Here is an 18,943-nt window from a genome sequence, read left to right as displayed (position 1 = left end):
TTCCATTCTTCAATTCTATGTAGAAATATAAAATGAAACAACAAAAGAATTAGAGCCTCCCAGTTTTGCTGTCCTTTTGTTTCCATGTTTGAAAGAAAGGGGTCGTACAGTTTGCTAGTCTTTTGCATTTGTTCATTTCTGTTATTTTTATTTTTACATCTGTGGCAGTCAAAACTTCTCCCGAACTGAACCGAAGCCTTGTTATGTTTTCATCTCAGCGTTTACTCTACAGCTCAAGCTCTTCTTTCACTGTATAGCTAGCATCGATCTACAGGTTCAGAAATACTAGAACTTGGGATGTACCGCCGTGCCGGTACAAAATCAACACTGAAATTGATAGCTGCAAACTAAACAGACATGAGACAGTCAAATTGTTCAGGGTTATAGCAAGGATACGTAGGATCGAATACACGGAACCAAGCCTACCATGGCGGATTTGCAAAATAAGAGCATGCATCATGGACAAGAAAACAACTAGTATCGACTTAAGGAAAGCATAGGTTTCTCCCTTTTTCTTTTAAGGTTATCATTGCAAGCTTCTTGCTTTAGATATTTTGTATTAACCAAAGAATCGAGCTTTGGGCCGTCTTGGGATAACTTGATGCCGATCGACTAGAATGCCTGGCGATGCAAGAAACAATGCCGGGCCCTATGAAGGAGAGAAGTAGCTGTGCATTAGCTCTTCCCTAGTTTCAGAAAGTTTCAAAAGTTCCAGTTGATCCGTGCTCTTCCCTAGTTAAACTATACGTAAAACGGACCGACGTATTCTCAAAAAAGCTTTCGGCAGTGACGCATGATTTTTCTCCGGCTATAATTTCACAAGTTTGAGCGTTAGGATTGTTGTGCACACCATTAACCTTAGGAGAAACAAATATGATTTGTTTTTCCTTTGAGTTACAATTCGCTAAGTTATACCCTCAGGGCGAAAGTTGATGAGTGTGTTAAATTTTAGGAAAAAAAACACATGAATTTTTCTCTAGCACACAACTTTACGAGTAGTAGCATTTCAATCGTTGTGCACAAAATTCGTGAGTATTAACTTTAGGGAAAAAATTCATTATTTCTCTTCTTCGCCCTAAACCCTATACCCTTTGCCGAAAGCTTAAGAGGATTAACATTTGGAAGAAGAGCTTAAATTTTTTCTCTCGCCAAAAAAAAATTAACGAGGATTAGCATTTGGATCATTGTGTATAAACTTAGCGGGTATTAATCTTTTGACTAAACGTTTCATATATTTTTGCCTTCAGCCTATTAATTCCATGAGTTATAGCCTTCGGAGAAAATTAATGTGTATTAACCTATTTGAAAAAGAACACTTGAATTTTTTTCCTTCGGCCCAAATTATTCTAGGCATGAGCATTGGGATTGTTGTGCACATGAAATTTTATCTTTAGTCCAAACTATCACTAGTACGAGCATCAGGGTCACTACATGTGAAATATGTGATTACTTACATCAGGGAAAAAATTCATGAAATTTAGCTTCTGGAAATAAACGCATGATTTTTTTGTCTGCCCCAAATTTTCACTAGTAGCACCAGGTTCATTGCGTGTGAAATTTTCTAGTATTAACATTACGACAAAAAAATTATGAAATTTTGCCTTCAGGTTATAAAATTGTGAGTTATAGTGTTCGAGTAAAACCCGTGAGTATTATCCTTTGGAAAAAATGCATATTTTTTTTGTTTGGCCCAACATTTTGCTAGGAAGAGTCATGGCGTGTGAAATTTGTGGATATTAAAATAAAGAAAAAATTCATGAAATTTCGCCTCCATTCTACAAATTCATGAATTATAACCTTCGGCTAAAACCCGTGAGTATTAACTTTTGGAAAAATCACACAATTTTTTTCTTCGATCCAAATTATTTCTAGTATTAGCATCGAGGGCATGGCATGTGAAATTTGTGGATACTAAAATCAGGACAAAAAAAATTCATGCAATTCAGCCTCCACGCTACAAATTGACGAGTTATAAAGCCTTCAGCCAAAATATATGGATATTAACCTTTTGGAGAAAGCATAAATATTTTTCTCCATCCCAAAATTTCGTGAGTATTAGCATTGGGAACGTTGTGCACAAAAATTGTGAATATTAGTCTTAGGACCAAGATTTTCGTGATATTTAGCATTCGACATATAATTTTGTGTTTTATAGTCCTTGGGCCAAAACTCATGCAAAAATCATGAATATTTTTCTCCGCCCCAAAATTTTCTATCATGAATATTAACCTAAGGACCAAATTTTTCATGATTTTTAGCCTTTAGCTTATAATTTCCCGAGTTATGGCGTTGCATTCGGCTCGACTCAATGGATGAGCTACATCTCTGTAGCTCATTTTTTATAACTACTGCGCTTTTTGCAAAAAAACTTTTTATATAGATGTTATTTAAAAAAATCAAATCTAGTCACACGCTCATCTTGTTTTGTGTGCCTCTGATAATATCGTCTCACCCTACCATTCTAGCGTAGCTTTGGGCAAAAAAAAATATGAATATTAACCTTTCGGGAGAAAAAACATACTATATTAACCTTTCGGGAGAAAAAACATACTTTTGTGGGTTGAAGGTTAATACTCATAAAATTTTAGTCCAAATATAATATATATTCAAACCCAAGGCTATTGATGAAATTTTTGGCCCAAGGTTAATATTCATGGAATTTTCGTCCAAAGGCTTATAGTCACAGGTTTATGTTTGAAGGCTAATGTTCATGCACTTTTGGAGTCAATGTGAGTGTCATGAATTCTCCAGAATACTACTACTCGTGTGTTTTGGGCTGACGACTAGCACTCATGTGTTTTAGCGCTATGGTTATTAATACTAATGAAATTTTAGGTTAAAGCTAATACTCATGTTTTCTTTCATGTTGATACTCCATCTTATATTCATACCTATTTTTTCCCAGGGTTAAGAATAATTAAATCATGTTGATATCTTATATTCATGCCTATTTTTTTCCAAAGGTTAAGAATAATTAAATTTGGGGTAGATGGCAAATATCCATGCGTTTTATGTCCTAGGTGTATACTCACAGAACTTTTGGTTGAATCCTGACATATGTGCAACTCTGAATTTTTAGGCCGAATACTAATACTTGCTTGTTTCTCAGCTATACGCTACCATTGATGTCTTTGAGCCCAAGGTAGTACTCATGAAATTTTATACCAAAGGCTAATTGTCGTGTTTTTTAGGGTTTAATGCTTATATATATATTTTTTTAGATTTTGGCTCAAATAGGCGTCTGCACAGGCCTTTACTGGGCAGATGCTCGACTTTAAAACATAATTTTATGGAACAAGGCCAATTAATGTAAGCAAGACGTTAATGTCCGGAAGAATGGGCGGAAGGGGTCAATGTTTTGTCCGCCCTGAGTAGTTGCGGCCCCAGCATCGAAGCCTCTTTTCAATCATTGATAGAGTTCCTTCTGTCCGACGCACGATATGTTGGATTTCTCCTTTGCCGATTGCGATTTTCTGCCACGACGCAGGCTCTTCATCGAAATGTGTTGCTATGTAGTAAAAGAGTAGAGTATGAATAAATGATATATCACCAGACGAAATTTTAATACATTTTGCCACGGGCAAATAAAGCAACAAAGTGTCGGTAATTTTGACAAAGCATTGGACTGTATAATACTCCCTCAGTTCTAAAACATAAGAACTTCTAAAATTATTGACATATTATTTATCCCATCAATCACTTATTCAAATATTCCTTTCTTACCCCCACCCACCATCACCATCACTCATGATGAGGGGCACCAAATTCTTTTCCCTCGAACTTAATTTACGATAAACAATCTAAAAATGCTTATAATTTTTTAACGGATGGAGAACTTTACAAAAATGCTAGAATAGAAACATTAAAACAAGAAATACAAAAACAATTCATTGGTTACAATATTGCAAAAAGAAAAAAAATACGGTTTGAGTTCCAAACTTCAAGCATAGAGATGACACCGGTGAAACATTTTCTCTGTCTTGTTTGTCATTAAGTACTATATGATAAGCACATAACTGTTACCCCTACCCTATCAGGCACTGTGATCAGCCTGAAGACATAATATAAACGGAAAATGGCATAGTGGTAACATGAAATACACGTAGGCATTCTGGAGAGTTGTTTCAGGCACAATACCAGTTACAATATACTGTAATATAGTAAAGTAAATTATTTGCTGTCATCTTATTTTTGAAAAAGAGCAATAGACAAGGTCTGGGTTTGTATTTTACTATGCTGACCAAAGCATCTAGCGTCTTTTGTTCTGTACTCCTATTTTTTCAAACTAAGTATTTTGGTTTAATCTAAACGCCTAACATCTCCGACTAAGGTTCTGGCCCCATGCCAAATGTGTCCGGAAAAAAGAGCAAAGCACATCTATTCTTTCTTAGCTACACAGGTGGAAGGTCCACCCAATTTGGTTAAATATGGATTCAAAAGGGGGCCTGAATGTGACTGGCAACTGCTCCTGGACCAGAGACTCCGTATTTAACCCGCAGTTTGAGATACATGGAGCATTTTCATCAAAGCAACAGCACTAATTGATTTTACTGTCAGCCAACATTGATCAACAGAGGTTCTAGGCACATTTATCGAGCCATCAAGTGTATCTTCTAGATTGTTTAACCTTCTAGCCCCCCCCCCCCCCCCCTCTTTCTTAATGATATTTGGTCGGCCAATCCTTCGGCCGACCAGCAAAAATTTAACCTTCTAGTGGTTCGGATTCAGAATTGGTGGCAAAACGTGATGGTATCACATGGCGAGCCAACATCTAGTCAGCAAACAAACTTGGTGTGTAATTATTGTATCCTGCAAGGCCAATGCATTGTTTTTCGTGGGGCCTCCTTCAGTTTACAACAATATCAGAGCAACACTTAAAGAACCAAAGTATGCTGCAACTCAACAGTAACAGGTAAATATGTGCTTTCATTTGTATAACAACATGGTAGTAGATCCAGTGTATTACCTGTATAGATATTGATCAACAAAGTAACGGTCAGGTGTCCTCAAATTTTTGACCGACAGACGAATTGGCATAATAAATTTAGCTTTGTGCCTACTCCGATTAAGCTGAAAAATTGTGAAACAGACAGACTTTGACAATCTTATTTACAGAGCTTATCAAAACATTGAGTATCATTTTCATGTGTAGAAATAAGAATTTCCCTTACCGTCTGCCATGCAGATACTCTTTTCCCCCTTCTCGGGTATACAATCATCCTCTTGTTTGAAAGGCAGCTCAGAAGTGAAAAAGTATGAAGGTTTACCTACTACAAAGAACTTTAAGACATGTAGTTGCATATATTGTTTTCTATCTTAACAAAAAGGTGTCTCATTGGTTTTCCTATATAGCCCTAAGCAAATAAGCACATCAAATTTACAGGATATGATGAAATCCATCCTAATATTGCCAAGAGTAGCAGGATCCAGAACATGGTAGCGTATTTGAATAGTTTACAGAACAATTCAAATCTGTAAACCAGCTTGTTTATGTCTTTCAACACACAAGTCATCAGTTTGACATGGAATAATTACTTTCGTATGGCACATTAAATAAGCCCCAGCAACTGTCCATCACAACAATTCAATGGGCTAAGTGAAAAGACACAACAGGAAAAAGAACAATAATATGGCTGCAAGAGGGTTCATTTAACTCAATCAACTCTCTTGAAGCCATCTTGTTATATATATCACTACCATGTGTAGATCTATCACTGGACAATGGGAAGGCCAAGTGCTTAGCCCAAATTAATAGCAATGGAAGCAAAAGCTGCAGAACAATCCAACAGCAACATACACTAGCAAATTTATTTGAGCTCTGTTTCTTGGATTTCACAAACAGCACAACACTATTAAGTGCACAGGGTAAAGAAAAGGAGAGATTAGATAAAACAGAATGATGCAAGTATAGTTGGAACGATCACTTACACAGATAGAGAAGCGCATTATGTAAGTAGAGAGCATCAACAAAAGAATATAGATGAACTGCAGAGAACACCAGCAGAGACTTGTTCTTGCAACGAGTTGCACAAGGAGGGGATGCCAAGCTCCAAGAAAACTGGATGTCGGTGAGAATGGCAGAACAGAGATGCCATGTAAAGATTTAGCCAAAGAACAGTGATTTTCTTGCCAGGCACTATCTCAAGCAGTTGGTAGGCATCTAGTGACCAGATTATGCAAAGCAATACCACCAAAAACTGCAGGGACCTTCATACAAACAAAGATCAACAATATTAAATGTGTCAGATGAAAGAATAGTTGAAAAAAAAAACCTAAAATGAACAAATGAAAGCTGTTCAAGAGCAGGAAAAGGAGCGTGCTGTGAGAGGCAGGTGCAGACAGAGGTTCTGCTTGGATGCCCATGGGATGGAAGTTGATTAAGTGATTAAATAAGAATTTCAAAAAAGGCTTTTCAAGAGAATAAATGGGATCAATCATGAATAATGGCAATTTCTAACGCAATTACAGACAGGACAGGCAAGGAGCGCCTCCTGACACACGTGTGGGAGTCATCCCTTCCAGGTGCCGAGTGAAGGCATGGGGGATGGGCTGACATGGCAAAAGTGGAACAGGGGAGTCCAGCTGGGCCAGTCTATACATGAGACTGATTTGTGTAACGGCTGATATCTAAGGATTAGTTCAATCTAACAGCTGATATATTGTTGGCGATGCAACATGTCTTGGCATTGGGGTTGCTTTATAGCAATTACTGCAATTAGTTGTTTGTACCTATATAGAAAGAAAGGATACCAGAGCAAGCGGACCAATATGCAAGTCGATTGATAGTATAAGGCTGCACAACTAAACGTATATGTAAGCCAAAGCATGATTTAGAATTCAGTTAAATTGAAGATCAGTTCCTAGACTGGCTCTTTGTTTCAATTTATTTTCTCTTTCCCATTTGTAATTATTGTATGTGCTCTTTTTTTGGTGAAAATTAACAGCGGGGGTTTCCCCTGCTGCGATTACGTAAATAGAAGTTTCAATTGAAGATAAGTGTTTTGAACACATATACATTCCTTCAACCACCATGAGAAGTGTGTTGTTCACGAACTAGTTCATCCGGCATGAGAATGAGCATTATCGGTATACAGCCTACCTTGGTGATTGACCTGCAGGTGGAATAACAGCCACTTCAACATGCTCATGAGTTGCGATGGAATCCAAGACCTTTCCTGACTAAAGTTCAACCTAACAAAAGTATTAGATAAAAAAATTAGGTGCATAGCCTCTCAAGGCAGTTTGAAAACATCAAAGAAAAATGCACAGAATCATGAAGAACGATGTTGGATTTTTAAGTGGCTGAGTTCATTGTTTAAACATGGTACTTATGGTATGTTGTAGTGATTTTAATGGTCCACCTTTTCTATAAATACAGCAAGATATGCTATGGAAAAAAACGAAAATATCTGTTCGGATATGCTATGACAGAGTATCATGCTTCCAATGTGGGTACTTAAACGTATTATTAGCTTCTGGTGTTTCTCTTGAAAGCCAACAAGCACCAGAAAGTGTGTTTTCACTTGTTAAGAGAACTGCCATACTGACAGAGAATACTTTCAGTATGGCAGTTTTTATAACGAGTAAAAATACTTTGTTGATTCTCAGTGTTTCTCTTCAAAGCCAACAAGCACCAGAAAGTATTTTTATCATTAAGCCAACTGTTTTCTATGACATACTTACAAATGAGAAAATACTTTCTCATTGATTCTTCTACATGAAGTACCTCTATTTGAGGTTCACCAATGCAGGAGCGTATATTTCACCACCTCAGGGAAAGAGAGAGCTACTGATTAAGAAGGGTGCAAACACTCTTCTTTTACCACCTCGGGGAAAAGAAAGAACTATCGATTAAGAATGGGTGCAAAGAAAACACGATGTGGTTTAAATGGGTAGGGGCTTATGCTATGAGGTGTTGTTAGGTGATACTCCTTTTACATGTTAGTTTGAGAGGGTATTGCTAAATGCAATACATGTTAATCAAGATGTAAGAGCGGATCAGTGAAAGTGGAGAAAGGGGGAACTTAAGACAGATTAGGCAAAGCTTAACAGGAGACTTGAAGGGGTATAGTATGTATTAATATCTACATAATTCACAACTACAAATATTAACTAACTCCATATTAAGATGTCACAAGGTGCTGTGAAATGACCTTAGCTGTAACATCAGGAGAAAATAGGACTAACAGAAAAAGAAATTTTGGCGCATAATTTCAGTGTGCTAACAGAAATTGATGCATTTCTGCTGTGATAATAGTACATAAGCCAAGTATAATATGTATGTTTGGTTCATGGCCTTGCTTTACACCTTTGGCAAAACATATTGGACTGACTTTTAACATTTAGTTTACTGCCATACTTTCCGGCAAAATCTTAACCTAGATAGTGAGATATTTAAACATGACAGCAGAACTAAATATACACGGAAAAACTATACATGGAAAAAACCCATGCACTGGTAGATTCACAAGAAGGCCAAGTAAATAAAGACATGATACTATGGTTGATTCACAAAAAGGCCAAATAAATAAAGACATGATACTCGTTACTGTCTTTCAAAAAGAAATAGGAGGTTAAGAGGCCTACCTGCACCACACATGTGTGCACAAAAGTCTTCACAAGTAACATTTTTACTTCCATGCCTATGGAAATAGATGCCCATGACCTACAGAAAAGATGAGCTTCCATTGATGAAATAGACAAAGAAAACAGACTAGTCCTCTAGAAAAGAGAACAGAACATATTGGGAGCAGATATATTTGCATGGTACATGACCATTATCCCTTTGGCCTAACAAGAAAACATAACCTAGTGTATGTATCTTACATAAAACATAAGACTACTTATACTATCAAATTTGAATTACCAAATCAAGCTTCAAACAATGTGTTGTGCATTCTAGAAACCTCAGGGCCTTTGGGATAGATTATTCCCATATAACATTGTAATAGCCAGCTGTTGTTGATGGAAAAGATGGTTGGTTCTAAAGTTAGATTCTTGCAACAAAATAAACAGAACAGAGTGCACATCATGAAGGAGTGCTGCATGATGACCTGATCTTTTCATGCTAGTAGCCCGTTTGTTAGACTTAGCTGGGAATAGTCAAAGCAAATGAACGCCTAATAACTAAACTATCATGAAGTAAGCACATCGTTTACAGAAGATGTAAAGAAGAAACATTTATATGGTTTGTTGGATATGAAAAGGTAGCGGAGGTTATCGATAACAGTAGGAATCAAATGGCTTTATTATTAAACATGTAGAGAAATACAAAAATAACTCAAGTGTTTCAATAGATGATAGTTAGCCGCGAGCACCTGTCTTGGGAAGCCAAATTTGGCAAATGCCGAGAAGCTTCTCGGTGTGTTAAGCAATTAGTGGCATATCAGCACACTCCCAAAGGTTCCCCTGCCTCAACTATCTCTGTGCTTCTTGCCTCGTAGTACTGCACAATGAATCCATCCACACATACGTCAAGCCAGCCAGATTCAGTTCAACATGACGCATCAAAATAGGTTGTGATGAAACAGAGGTGGTATTTCCCTTGAATACATGCCGACATCAAACCCTGTATTATTCCCTTGAGATCCATTGAAACCCTAGATTATGAGACCTGGAATAACAACTAAAGATTATAGGATGGGAAAACGCCCAAATTTGAACCTCTATTCACCGTCAAACCCTAGATTGCTAAAACCACCGAATCAGTCTAATATTAGCCTAAGGAGAGAAAGACGTACACGAACCCTAGGCAATCAAGAGGAGTAAAATCCAGAAGAATCAAACAGAGTTGGATCTTGTAGTGGAGATTGTGGACAAATTAAACACAAGAGAGGCGAAGGGAGCGGAGGGCGGAGGTAGACCTCGGCAAAGGGGTTTGGTTTCGGTGGAGGAGGCCTCGTCCACGATCCGATGTTCGCCGCCGCCGCCGCCGGGGTTTAGGGGAAGGCGGTTTCTCCCGTGTGATTGGGGCTCCGCGAGAGAAGGGAATGGAGAATGCGCTGCGCGGGCAACGGCGGCGGCGGCGGAGCGTGTGCCTAGGTCAGGCGAGGCGGATGGAGGCGGCGGCGGCGGTGGTGGGGGCAAGAATAGCCGTTAGATTGGGTTTCCAACTGTAGTACTTTTTCTCTCTGCTTTTTTTTCCCTTTTTCTTTGAGGTGAGATGTGTCTTGCTTGCATAATAATAGTACTAATAAACAGATTAACTTCACTACTGCAGTTAAAAAAAATGTAGTCTTCACATTTTCTCTCACCACGCGCAGCGTGGTACTCGTATCCAACGTTTTTATCCCCAGTCATACTTGTAGCTCATTTCTAATTTATGAGCTTGGTATGTTACAATGTTATAATGTATGAGTATATTATTACTATTACGAGTAACAGGTAACCGGGTAAATATTAAACTGAATTATTGGACTAATTTCGTAATACATATACATAGGAAATAATAGCCAAACCAGTTTAATATATTCATCACTTCATCTGTGGATACACCATTACAAGCATAGTACGTGAATAGTGAAACCAATAACATAGCACATCGATTAACCCATCACACACACACACACCATATATATTGGTCAAGCACCAACCCAAATGGCCAAGCTTCTTTATTTTTCTGCATCACAATTCACACGCACACATGATAGATGGTAGATGCAGGCAGGCATCTTAACAGTTGCAAGGGTTGCACCTGCAGCTGGAACCGCAGCTGCAGCCATGGGCGGTCTCGCCGGACTCTGCGGCCGCCTCAAACTGCTGCGCCTTCTTCTCCGGCGCCACACCCAGCACGACGGTGGCCTTGGTGCTGCTGCTCTTCTCTTCCAGGTCAGGGTACTTCTTTCTGCAACAAAATCAACATCAATCAGTTACCACAAGAATTAACTCTGCAACAACGATTACTCTGCATATTTAGAGAATATTAATAATGAAAAGATTGCCCTATAAATCAAGAACAAGTCAGCAAAGTTACAGTGAAAATTACCCGCAGGAGCAGTTTGAGCCGCAGCTGCAGCTAGATCCACAGCTGCAAGACATCTTCTCTCAGTCTGTAATTAAGCTCAAGCAACTGAAGATGAAATCAACTAAGGAGAAGAAGAAGAGCTTTTGAGATGATGAGCACAATGCATAGCCTTCGGGTCCTCCTCGCTTCTTATAGGACTGGATCGAGGCCGGCCGGCAAAGAAGCGTATATTACCACGGCGTTGCTACGTGTCCCAATGATATAGGCTATTAGGCTGTCTGGAATTAGTCAATACAAGTTATCTCTCGTCCAATGGCCATTATTTGACAGTGAAGCTTTTTGTAGAGCATTTGATTTTGATTTTGATTTTGGTCTCTCACAAATTTTAGTCTCCATATTGATGGCGAGTGTTATTGGATTTACTATGGCTACAACTTCTACTACTTGGTGGCAGTTTCTTACAAGTAAATTTTCTGATGTGAATTGAGGCCTAATGGAAATAGATTACACACCGAAATTACTTGCTTGAATAATTTTTCTGAACAGAGTTCTTCTTCACGTCTGTGTCAAAATGTGATTGCTTTCTGCAAAAGCAACAATGCGTAGTTGACTTCTCTTCCCTTCTTCTCATTACACCAGCAACGTTATTTAAGTTAGAATATCTAATATGAAAATGCAATTATACGTCATTTTATATCTACCAATGACTTCTGCAACTGCCTAGCGGCAAGAAATGGGCCTTCTATGTACCTTCTCACCGTTTCTGTTGCATCAAAACAATTAAGTTTTAGATAAAGAAGCATTTTGTTCAATATGCCTTGGCATTTTTTAAGGATAGTGCAGTATGTACTGATGGAACAATTAAAAATAACATCTGAGTATTTCTATTTTATTCAAGTACATTCTTTATGTTATCTTGGTTTCCTCTGTAACCTTCAAGGCTGTACGACTACAGCCAAGTATTTTCTGCGTGAGGGTTTACTTCAGAAAGGTATGGCCCATTGATAAGGTCAATAAAAGTGGAAAATACATGAAATTTGCATGGATGATAGTCGATCAATTCAACCTTGATTGTTCATAAATACGTTTTTTTTAAAAAAATGTTATTTATAAATATGCTAAACTGCTGCATTCATGACACTTACGAACAACCTTTTCCATCATCCTATGTTATTTCCATTCTAAGGCATATGCCCTGTTTCAAGCAGAGAGGATAGATGACAGTAAGAACTGCCTGAAAAATGACAACTACCCAGACTGGTACACAAGAAACCTTCCTTGTAACATTCATCATGAGAAAATTTACTATCCTTGAGAGGTACCGAGACAACAATAGGCTTGATGCTACGTTGCCAACTTGTCTGTTTTAGCTGACCTGACTGAGACAACAATAAAACATCACATCCAGCACATCAAGAATCCAGAATGGGATCTCCTTTTTTTTATATATGTGCACTGAAAATAGAAAACATTATCGCACTACGTTACAAATATTGTGCCAAAATCCTTAGCAACTTGCTAATCCTATCCTACGTCTGGGAACTATGATAGCTAAGTATTTTCACAAGTAGTATTTTCACTATGATCTATATATATTAGCAGAGCATATATATGATCTATATATATTAGCAGAGCATATATATGATCTATATATATTAGCAGAGCATATATATGATCTACAACAAGGAGTATTTTCACTATGCGTGTCCTACTAACATAGGACATGTAACATGTTGATATATAAAAAAATTAACTCTAAAAAATAATAGTAACACATAGAACAAGGTTATCTGAACCATGGGTGGTACTCACTGCAATTTCATTTCACTTATGGAAAAAAATTTGAAAATATACCATTTTTCTCATAATTTGCGTTTATATACACGGGGGAGGAGGATTTGCGCAAATACACCTCCCGCGCGTTGAGAACGCGGGAGCGAAACGAATGCGTGGCGTGGTGGTGCTGGACCGAGAGCTGCAGCGTTTGCGCGGAACGGTGGCGTGGTACCGGCTCGGTCGCGCAGACCGAGAGTGCGGATCCGAGCCGGTCCCGCGCGGTGGCGGCGCACATCCGGGACCGAGCCGACGTCCGCTCGATCGCGCGGAACGGAGCCGTGGGATCGTCGCGGTCGCGCGGAATGGATCGGCGGGACCGAGCCAGTTGGGATAAAACTGAGCATGCCTGTTGCTAACTGGTAACTCAAGGTAGGTATATTACTTGTAATCACGGTAATGTTAATACTTGCAGCTGGCCAGTTTCTACGTCCTCAAGGAGCTCGAAGACGACGGACCTGTAACTGGCGCGGTCACGCGGATTTGTCACGCGGGACCGGCCGCGCTCCAAATCCGCGTGACCGGCCGCGCTCCCGGATTTGTCACGCGGGACCGGCCGCGCTCCTGCTTGCCCTATGCAGATTTGTCACGCGGGACCGGCCGCGCTCCCGGATTTGTCACGCGGGACCGGCCGCGCTCCCGGATTTGTCACGCGGGACCGGCCGCGCTCCCGCTTGCCCTATGCACGGGACCGGTCACGCGGATTTGTCACGCGGGACCGGCCGCGCTCCAAATCCGCGTGACCGGCAGCACTCCCGGATTTGTCACGCGGGACCGGCCGCGCTCCCGGATTTGTCACGCGGGACCGGCCGCGCTCCCGCTTGCCCTATGCACGGGACCAGTTACAGGTCCGTCGTCTTCGAGCTCCTTGAGGACGTAGAAACTGGCCAGTTGCAAGTATTAACATTACCGTGATTACAAGTATCCGTGATTACAAGTAATATACCTACCCTGAGTTACCAGTTAGCAACAGGCATGCTCAGTTTTATCCCAACTGGCTCGGTCCCGCCGATCCATTCCGCGCGACCGCGGCGATCCCGCGGCTCCGTTCCGCGCGATCGAGCGGACGTCGGCTCGGTCCCGGACGTGCGCCGCCACCGCGCGGGACTGGCTCGGTTCCGCACTCTTGGTCTGCGCGACCGAGCCGGTACCACGCCACCGTTCCGCGCAAACGCTGCAGCTCTCGGTCCAGCACCACCACGCCACGCATTCGTTTCGCTCCCGCGTTCTCAACGCGCGGGAGAGGTGTATTTGCGCAAATCCTCCTCCCCCGTGTATATAAACGCAAATTATGAGAAAAAATGGTATATTTTCAATTTTTTTTCTTCACTTATGTATTGCAAAAATCAGGGACATGCTCATATCAGAGACGTCAGTGGGGAAGAAAGCATGATATTTGAGAGTAACATCCTACTGAATTCAACTAGGAAGTCCCAGCGCTTCATATGCATCAAGGGAGAATGAAAGCTACAGGTATATTATATAAATGTACAGTAAGTTCGGATGATCGATTGATTGCAACTCGGTGGGCATTTTCCCGAAGTCACAATTGACTAACTGAGGACTAGAACGGGAGGCCAAATGTCGCCACTTCTGAAAGGAACATTTTGTTCAGAACTTCAAGATGAAATGAGCATGGCGATGATGTGCAAATACGTAATGGACTTACCAATGTTCAGATCCACTCAGGAAAAACTACAGCTATAACCTCCAGAAAAAGAACAATGAGATGTTCAGAGACAATCCAACAATGAAATAAAAGAACAATGAATTGTTCAGAGACAATCCAACAAAAAAAAAAGCATCGCCCACCGTGGGGCTCGACCCCACGACCACAAGGTTAAGAGCCTTGCGCTCTACCGACTGAGCTAGACGGGCTCACATGCTGACGTGCTTCTGCTTGCCTATTCATTGTGAAGTCAAGTTCTGACGAAATTTCAAGCAAAATGATGTGTCTTTGTTTGCCAACATCTACAGATGAGAACAACTATTGTTTACCTATCCATGTTGGTTCGTGGGAGTTCTTCTCTGTAGCTATTATTACAGCACAAGCTCCAATTCCCTTTGTAGGGAGAAAAAAAATGCTCGAGCTTAGTCAAGATAAAGTCAGCAGCAGCTGAGTGTCAAAATGGAGTTCCAAGGCATTATACACTGTTGATGTTGAAATCATAAGAACTTTTTCGGCCCCAAAGCCTAGATGCATCATCACAGATGCAATGGAATAGCATGAAACAACTGAAACCTGCTACCCTGGAAACACTAATTTTATGACTAGTTGTTCACGATCTGTTGTGGATTTTACATCCCCAGCCTAAGTAATAACAAGAAAAAGCAAAACAAAAGCAACACATTTGTACGAACTGCCGAGAGGGAAATTTTCCAAAACATTTCCCCACTGCATCAGCATCCCAAGGAAAAATTCTACCATAATTTTGCTCAACTTAATTTAATCTACCACAATTTTGCTCAACTCAATACCCTGAGGATCTGAGGCATCCATAAGGTCTCTCAGACCAACTCTCAGATCTGGCACTCCCTCTTGCAAGATGGCACATATTGGAAACATTGGAACGCCCTGCACTCTCTTCTTCAGTTCTTCATACATTTCATCGGCTCCCTCTTCATCTATTTTGTTTGCAACAATCAATGATGGGCGCTTTGTCAGGCCTTCTTGGTAATGCTCCAGCTCCACGACCAAATCCCGCAGTTGCTCCCATGGCGGGACACCCTTTCGACCATTGAGCGTGGCTGCCAGGTCAAGTACGTAAGCCAGAACTTTTGTGCGCTCTATGTGCCTCAAGAAAGCATGGCCAAGGCCACGGTTCTCGTGGGCACCTTTGATCAGACCGGGTATATCAGCCACTTTCACTGAGAAGTAGTCCTCATAAGTTAAGCTACCAATATTGGGCCTTAGGGTGGTGAATGCATAGTCAGCTATCTCTGGGCGAGCCCTAGAGAGAGCGCTCAGCAATGTGCTCTTTCCAGCATTAGGCATACCAACAAGCCCAACATCAGCAATGCTCTTCAGTTCCAAGATAAGATAGGTCTCAGTTCCAGGATGTCCAGTACTCAAGCTAGCCATCTCCTCTTCCTTATGTGCTTTGGACAGCCACATCTCCTTGAGGATACAAGCATTCCCTAGTCCACCTTCCCCTCCTCTTGCTATGATCAACCGCTGCCCAGGCTTTGTCATTTCAGCAACACTATACCGAACATCTTCTTCCTCCTCCTTTTCCTCCGTTACCTCCTCCATGTCCAACTCTTCTTCATCGTCCTCCCAAAATTCATCATCCTCATCATCAGATTGATCATTTTCATCTACCCTCACCTGGCGTGGATAGCTAGTGCCATCATAATCTTCGGTGCGCACAAACTCACTCATGTAACACGGTTCCTTTTCCCGATGATTTCTGTTTCCTCTTTCACGATCATTTTCAGCAGTGTTCTTCTTGGAAGAAATATGTTGACTGGATCGGCTGCTATCCAGACCTTTCATCATCTTATTGCCAATACGACTGGAGCTGAATGGTGAGTGTTCAACAGCATCTGGGATATCCCAGGGATCTAGAGCTCTGGTTGCCTTATTTACGGAAAGAGAAGGTTGCTCCCCTTCAACTAGATGAATAACAGTGCCTACTGGTACCTGCGCAATCTGTCACAAACAATAGAAGAAAGAGATGTGTCACTAGCAGTTTTCTTTTGATAGAGAATCGCATATATATATATATATACATATACTGGTGGTAACCTTGTCAGAACCTCTTGTCCCGATCTGATTCTTAGAAATTCCATTGGCTCCTCGGCTTGCTTTCTGAAAATAGAGCAGTATACAGGCATCAAGTGAGGTAAGCAACTAAGCATGAATTTTCTCCAGACATATATCTCAACAGAATTGCTCCATATCATATGAAACTACTCCATAATAACGATGAAATATTTAGGCTCTGAAACTAGCCAAAACAAATTAGTACTTGATACAATTTCACCAACAACAGTTGAACAAAAGAATTTCCAAAGGAAACTTATGATAGTCAGGGTGGATAGATAATCTTGGTCAGCCTTTTATTGTAACTGAACCTCATTGTGTCTTTTTATATGCAAATGTATACGCAAGCATATATCAGGATCCTTCATATTCTTTCGTGATGATTTTTTAGAAAAAAATCTTTAGGTTCATGATTGGGTAGGGTTAGCCCCTTTTAGTTCAACAAGTTCAGATTCTCAGCAACGGCACAGTGTTTTTAGGAACACAGATCATAAATCTAGCACAATATGATGTTTGCAAACAGCAGGAAACCAGGAAGGTGCAGAAAAAGTATGCATCTCTGGACAAAACAGACAATATGATGGTTTTAAACATATACCATGTGATGTTGCAAACCACTGAAATCCCAGACAGACCTTGAACACTCAAGAATGACATCACCACCTCTTCCTCCATTACCACCTGCATATTTCACATAAGGAAGATCTGATCTGGCTCCATTGTTTAAGAAAGAAAATCCTGACTGACTGACAGTCAAATTAGAACAAACAGCATGAATTATCTTTGGCCAACTTAAATAGTACAAGCCTAGAAATATTCTGATATAGTCATGTGTGAAGCCTCATTGACACGGCATAACTAAAAAGAAATCCCTTTATCAAGGAAACAACAGAAACAACCAGGCATTATTACACTACAAACAAATACACGAAAAAGATTACTGCTAGCACCATGTGACAATTCCACAGGCTGTGCAGCAGGGGAATCGTTAAAAAGTGCTCACCATCAGGTTTGCCTTGGCGATCTGACCTGGAGCGCCGAAGACTGATGCAGCCATTGCCACCATCACCACCCTTGGCACGCAAACGGAACCTATCCACCATGCCCCTTGACTGCAAATTTCAGTATGGATGTTTCTTACTATAACCGTGTGATGACATGGATTTCTTGAAACCTCAAAGAATGGGTGCCTTTCAGTATATTTCGATTGTCAAGCTTTTACATAATGCAAGTTTGTTATTCCCCCACAAGTGTAATTGGGAGGATTAAGAAAGTTAAAATCCAGTGGAAATCAAAGCATCTCTATGGCATGTGTGTAAGAAAGTAGTAAATCTAACAAAAAGGACAGCTTGCTTATGAGAAATTGTTAAGGGGGTAAAATGGTATACGGGTGGTTTCTTATTAGGGATGCTGTTGCTGCCTTGGATGGTTCAGCTGCAGTGATAAATAATCAGTTCAGTCCGTTGTTTCTCAGTGTTTAAATGCAGCATATACTGAGACATTTCGTACAAATACACAACTCGTCGCCGAGATAGCCCTGCACTCATTACTCAAAGGAGGGAGGGATTTGCCATGATAGCCTAGCCTAGAGATAACAGATTCCAGAAATTACCTGCAAAGGCGCCGTCTTTGGCTTCCTGCCCTCCGGCTCGGTGGCGTAGTAGCATCCGATCCCAGTAGCCGCGGGAGGCTTGAGCAGCGAGATGCGGCGGAGGAGAGCATGCTGCCGCCTCCACATCTTGGCTCAGAAGCTGGGGGCCCTCCTGGTCGTGGTCGTGGACGGAGTAGCGGCGGCGGTGGTAGGAGAGTGGAGAGGAGGAAGACGAGCGGCCTGGCGTACTGTGAGATTCGGCCCACGGGCTTTCCTTCTCATTGGGCCGTGTCCCACAGTGGGAAATCAAGAAGGAAAAAGTACACCGAAGGTCCCTCAACTTGTCATCGAATTACAAAATCGTCCCCCAACCATAAAACCAGATATCCGGCGTCCCTTAACTAATCAAAATCGGTCTCAGTAAATCCTTCAGTGGTTTTAGAACCGGTTTTGTCCTACGTGGTGGATGAGTCAGCGTGGGACCCCATGTGGACCCCACATGTCAGGATGCCACGTCATCTCTCTCCCCCTCTTCTCTCCCTTCCTCGGCTCCTCCTCTCTCTCATTCTCTCTGCCTGTAGACCGGTCGTCGGGGCGAGGCGGGAGAGGAGGAGGGCGGCGCTGCGACGGCGGCCAAAGATGGGCGCGGGCAGGTGAGGGGCAGCGGGGAAGCACTGCGAATGCCTGCGAGAAGGTGAAATCCTCCTCGTCGTCGTCCACGGCTTCCGGCCAAGTGCTAGCGGAGGGCCGGGGCGGAGAGGGCGGCGAAGGTTTCATTGTCGGTAGATGG

At 41.3% G+C, this 18,943-nt stretch overlaps 2 protein-coding genes, 1 long non-coding RNA gene and 1 other non-coding gene across 6 annotated transcripts; all 4 read right to left on the bottom strand.

The window, feature by feature from the left end:
• Window positions 1–1,743: 1,743 nt before the first annotated feature.
• On the bottom strand, window positions 1,744–10,153 carry LOC127755226 (uncharacterized). Of its 3 annotated transcripts, none has more exons than XR_008012977.1 (8): window positions 9,864–10,153; window positions 9,318–9,613; window positions 8,587–8,665; window positions 7,100–7,191; window positions 5,929–6,207; window positions 5,172–5,267; window positions 4,967–5,070; window positions 1,744–3,508 (listed from the first exon to the last, which is right to left on the bottom strand). It is a non-coding gene; the product is annotated as an uncharacterized LOC127755226 (long non-coding RNA). The 3 variants fall into 3 exon arrangements; XR_008012975.1 differs by having other exon boundaries at window positions 1,746–3,508; window positions 5,172–5,270; window positions 9,864–10,151; XR_008012976.1 differs by having other exon boundaries at window positions 1,746–3,508; window positions 5,172–5,270; window positions 9,318–9,445; window positions 9,864–10,148.
• Window positions 10,154–10,445: 292 nt separating this feature from the next.
• Window positions 10,446–11,151, bottom strand: LOC127754017 (metallothionein-like protein 1A). Its single transcript, XM_052279471.1, has 2 exons — window positions 10,985–11,151; window positions 10,446–10,843 (listed from the first exon to the last, which is right to left on the bottom strand). The coding sequence occupies exons 1-2, from the start codon at window positions 11,035–11,037 to the stop codon at window positions 10,672–10,674; spliced, it is 225 nt and encodes a 74-aa protein (XP_052135431.1). The 5' UTR covers window positions 11,038–11,151; the 3' UTR covers window positions 10,446–10,671.
• Window positions 11,152–14,601: 3,450 nt separating this feature from the next.
• TRNAK-CUU (transfer RNA lysine (anticodon CUU)) lies at window positions 14,602–14,674 on the bottom strand. Its single transcript has one exon. It is a non-coding gene; the product is annotated as a tRNA-Lys (tRNA).
• A 213-nt stretch (window positions 14,675–14,887) lies between these two features.
• On the bottom strand, window positions 14,888–18,375 carry LOC127753798 (probable GTP-binding protein OBGM, mitochondrial). Its single transcript, XM_052279222.1, has 5 exons — window positions 18,175–18,375; window positions 17,566–17,674; window positions 17,161–17,243; window positions 16,545–16,607; window positions 14,888–16,448 (listed from the first exon to the last, which is right to left on the bottom strand). The coding sequence occupies exons 1-5, from the start codon at window positions 18,298–18,300 to the stop codon at window positions 15,243–15,245; spliced, it is 1,587 nt and encodes a 528-aa protein (XP_052135182.1). The 5' UTR covers window positions 18,301–18,375; the 3' UTR covers window positions 14,888–15,242.
• Between the last annotated feature and the right edge of the window lie 568 nt (window positions 18,376–18,943).

This window comes from Oryza glaberrima, chromosome 11, assembly GCF_000147395.1.
Source record: "Oryza glaberrima chromosome 11, OglaRS2, whole genome shotgun sequence".
In the NCBI taxonomy this organism is placed as follows: Eukaryota; Viridiplantae; Streptophyta; class Magnoliopsida; order Poales; family Poaceae; genus Oryza; species Oryza glaberrima.
Note: the sequence above shows the minus strand (reverse complement) of the source record. Positions and strands in the feature narration are given on the sequence as shown.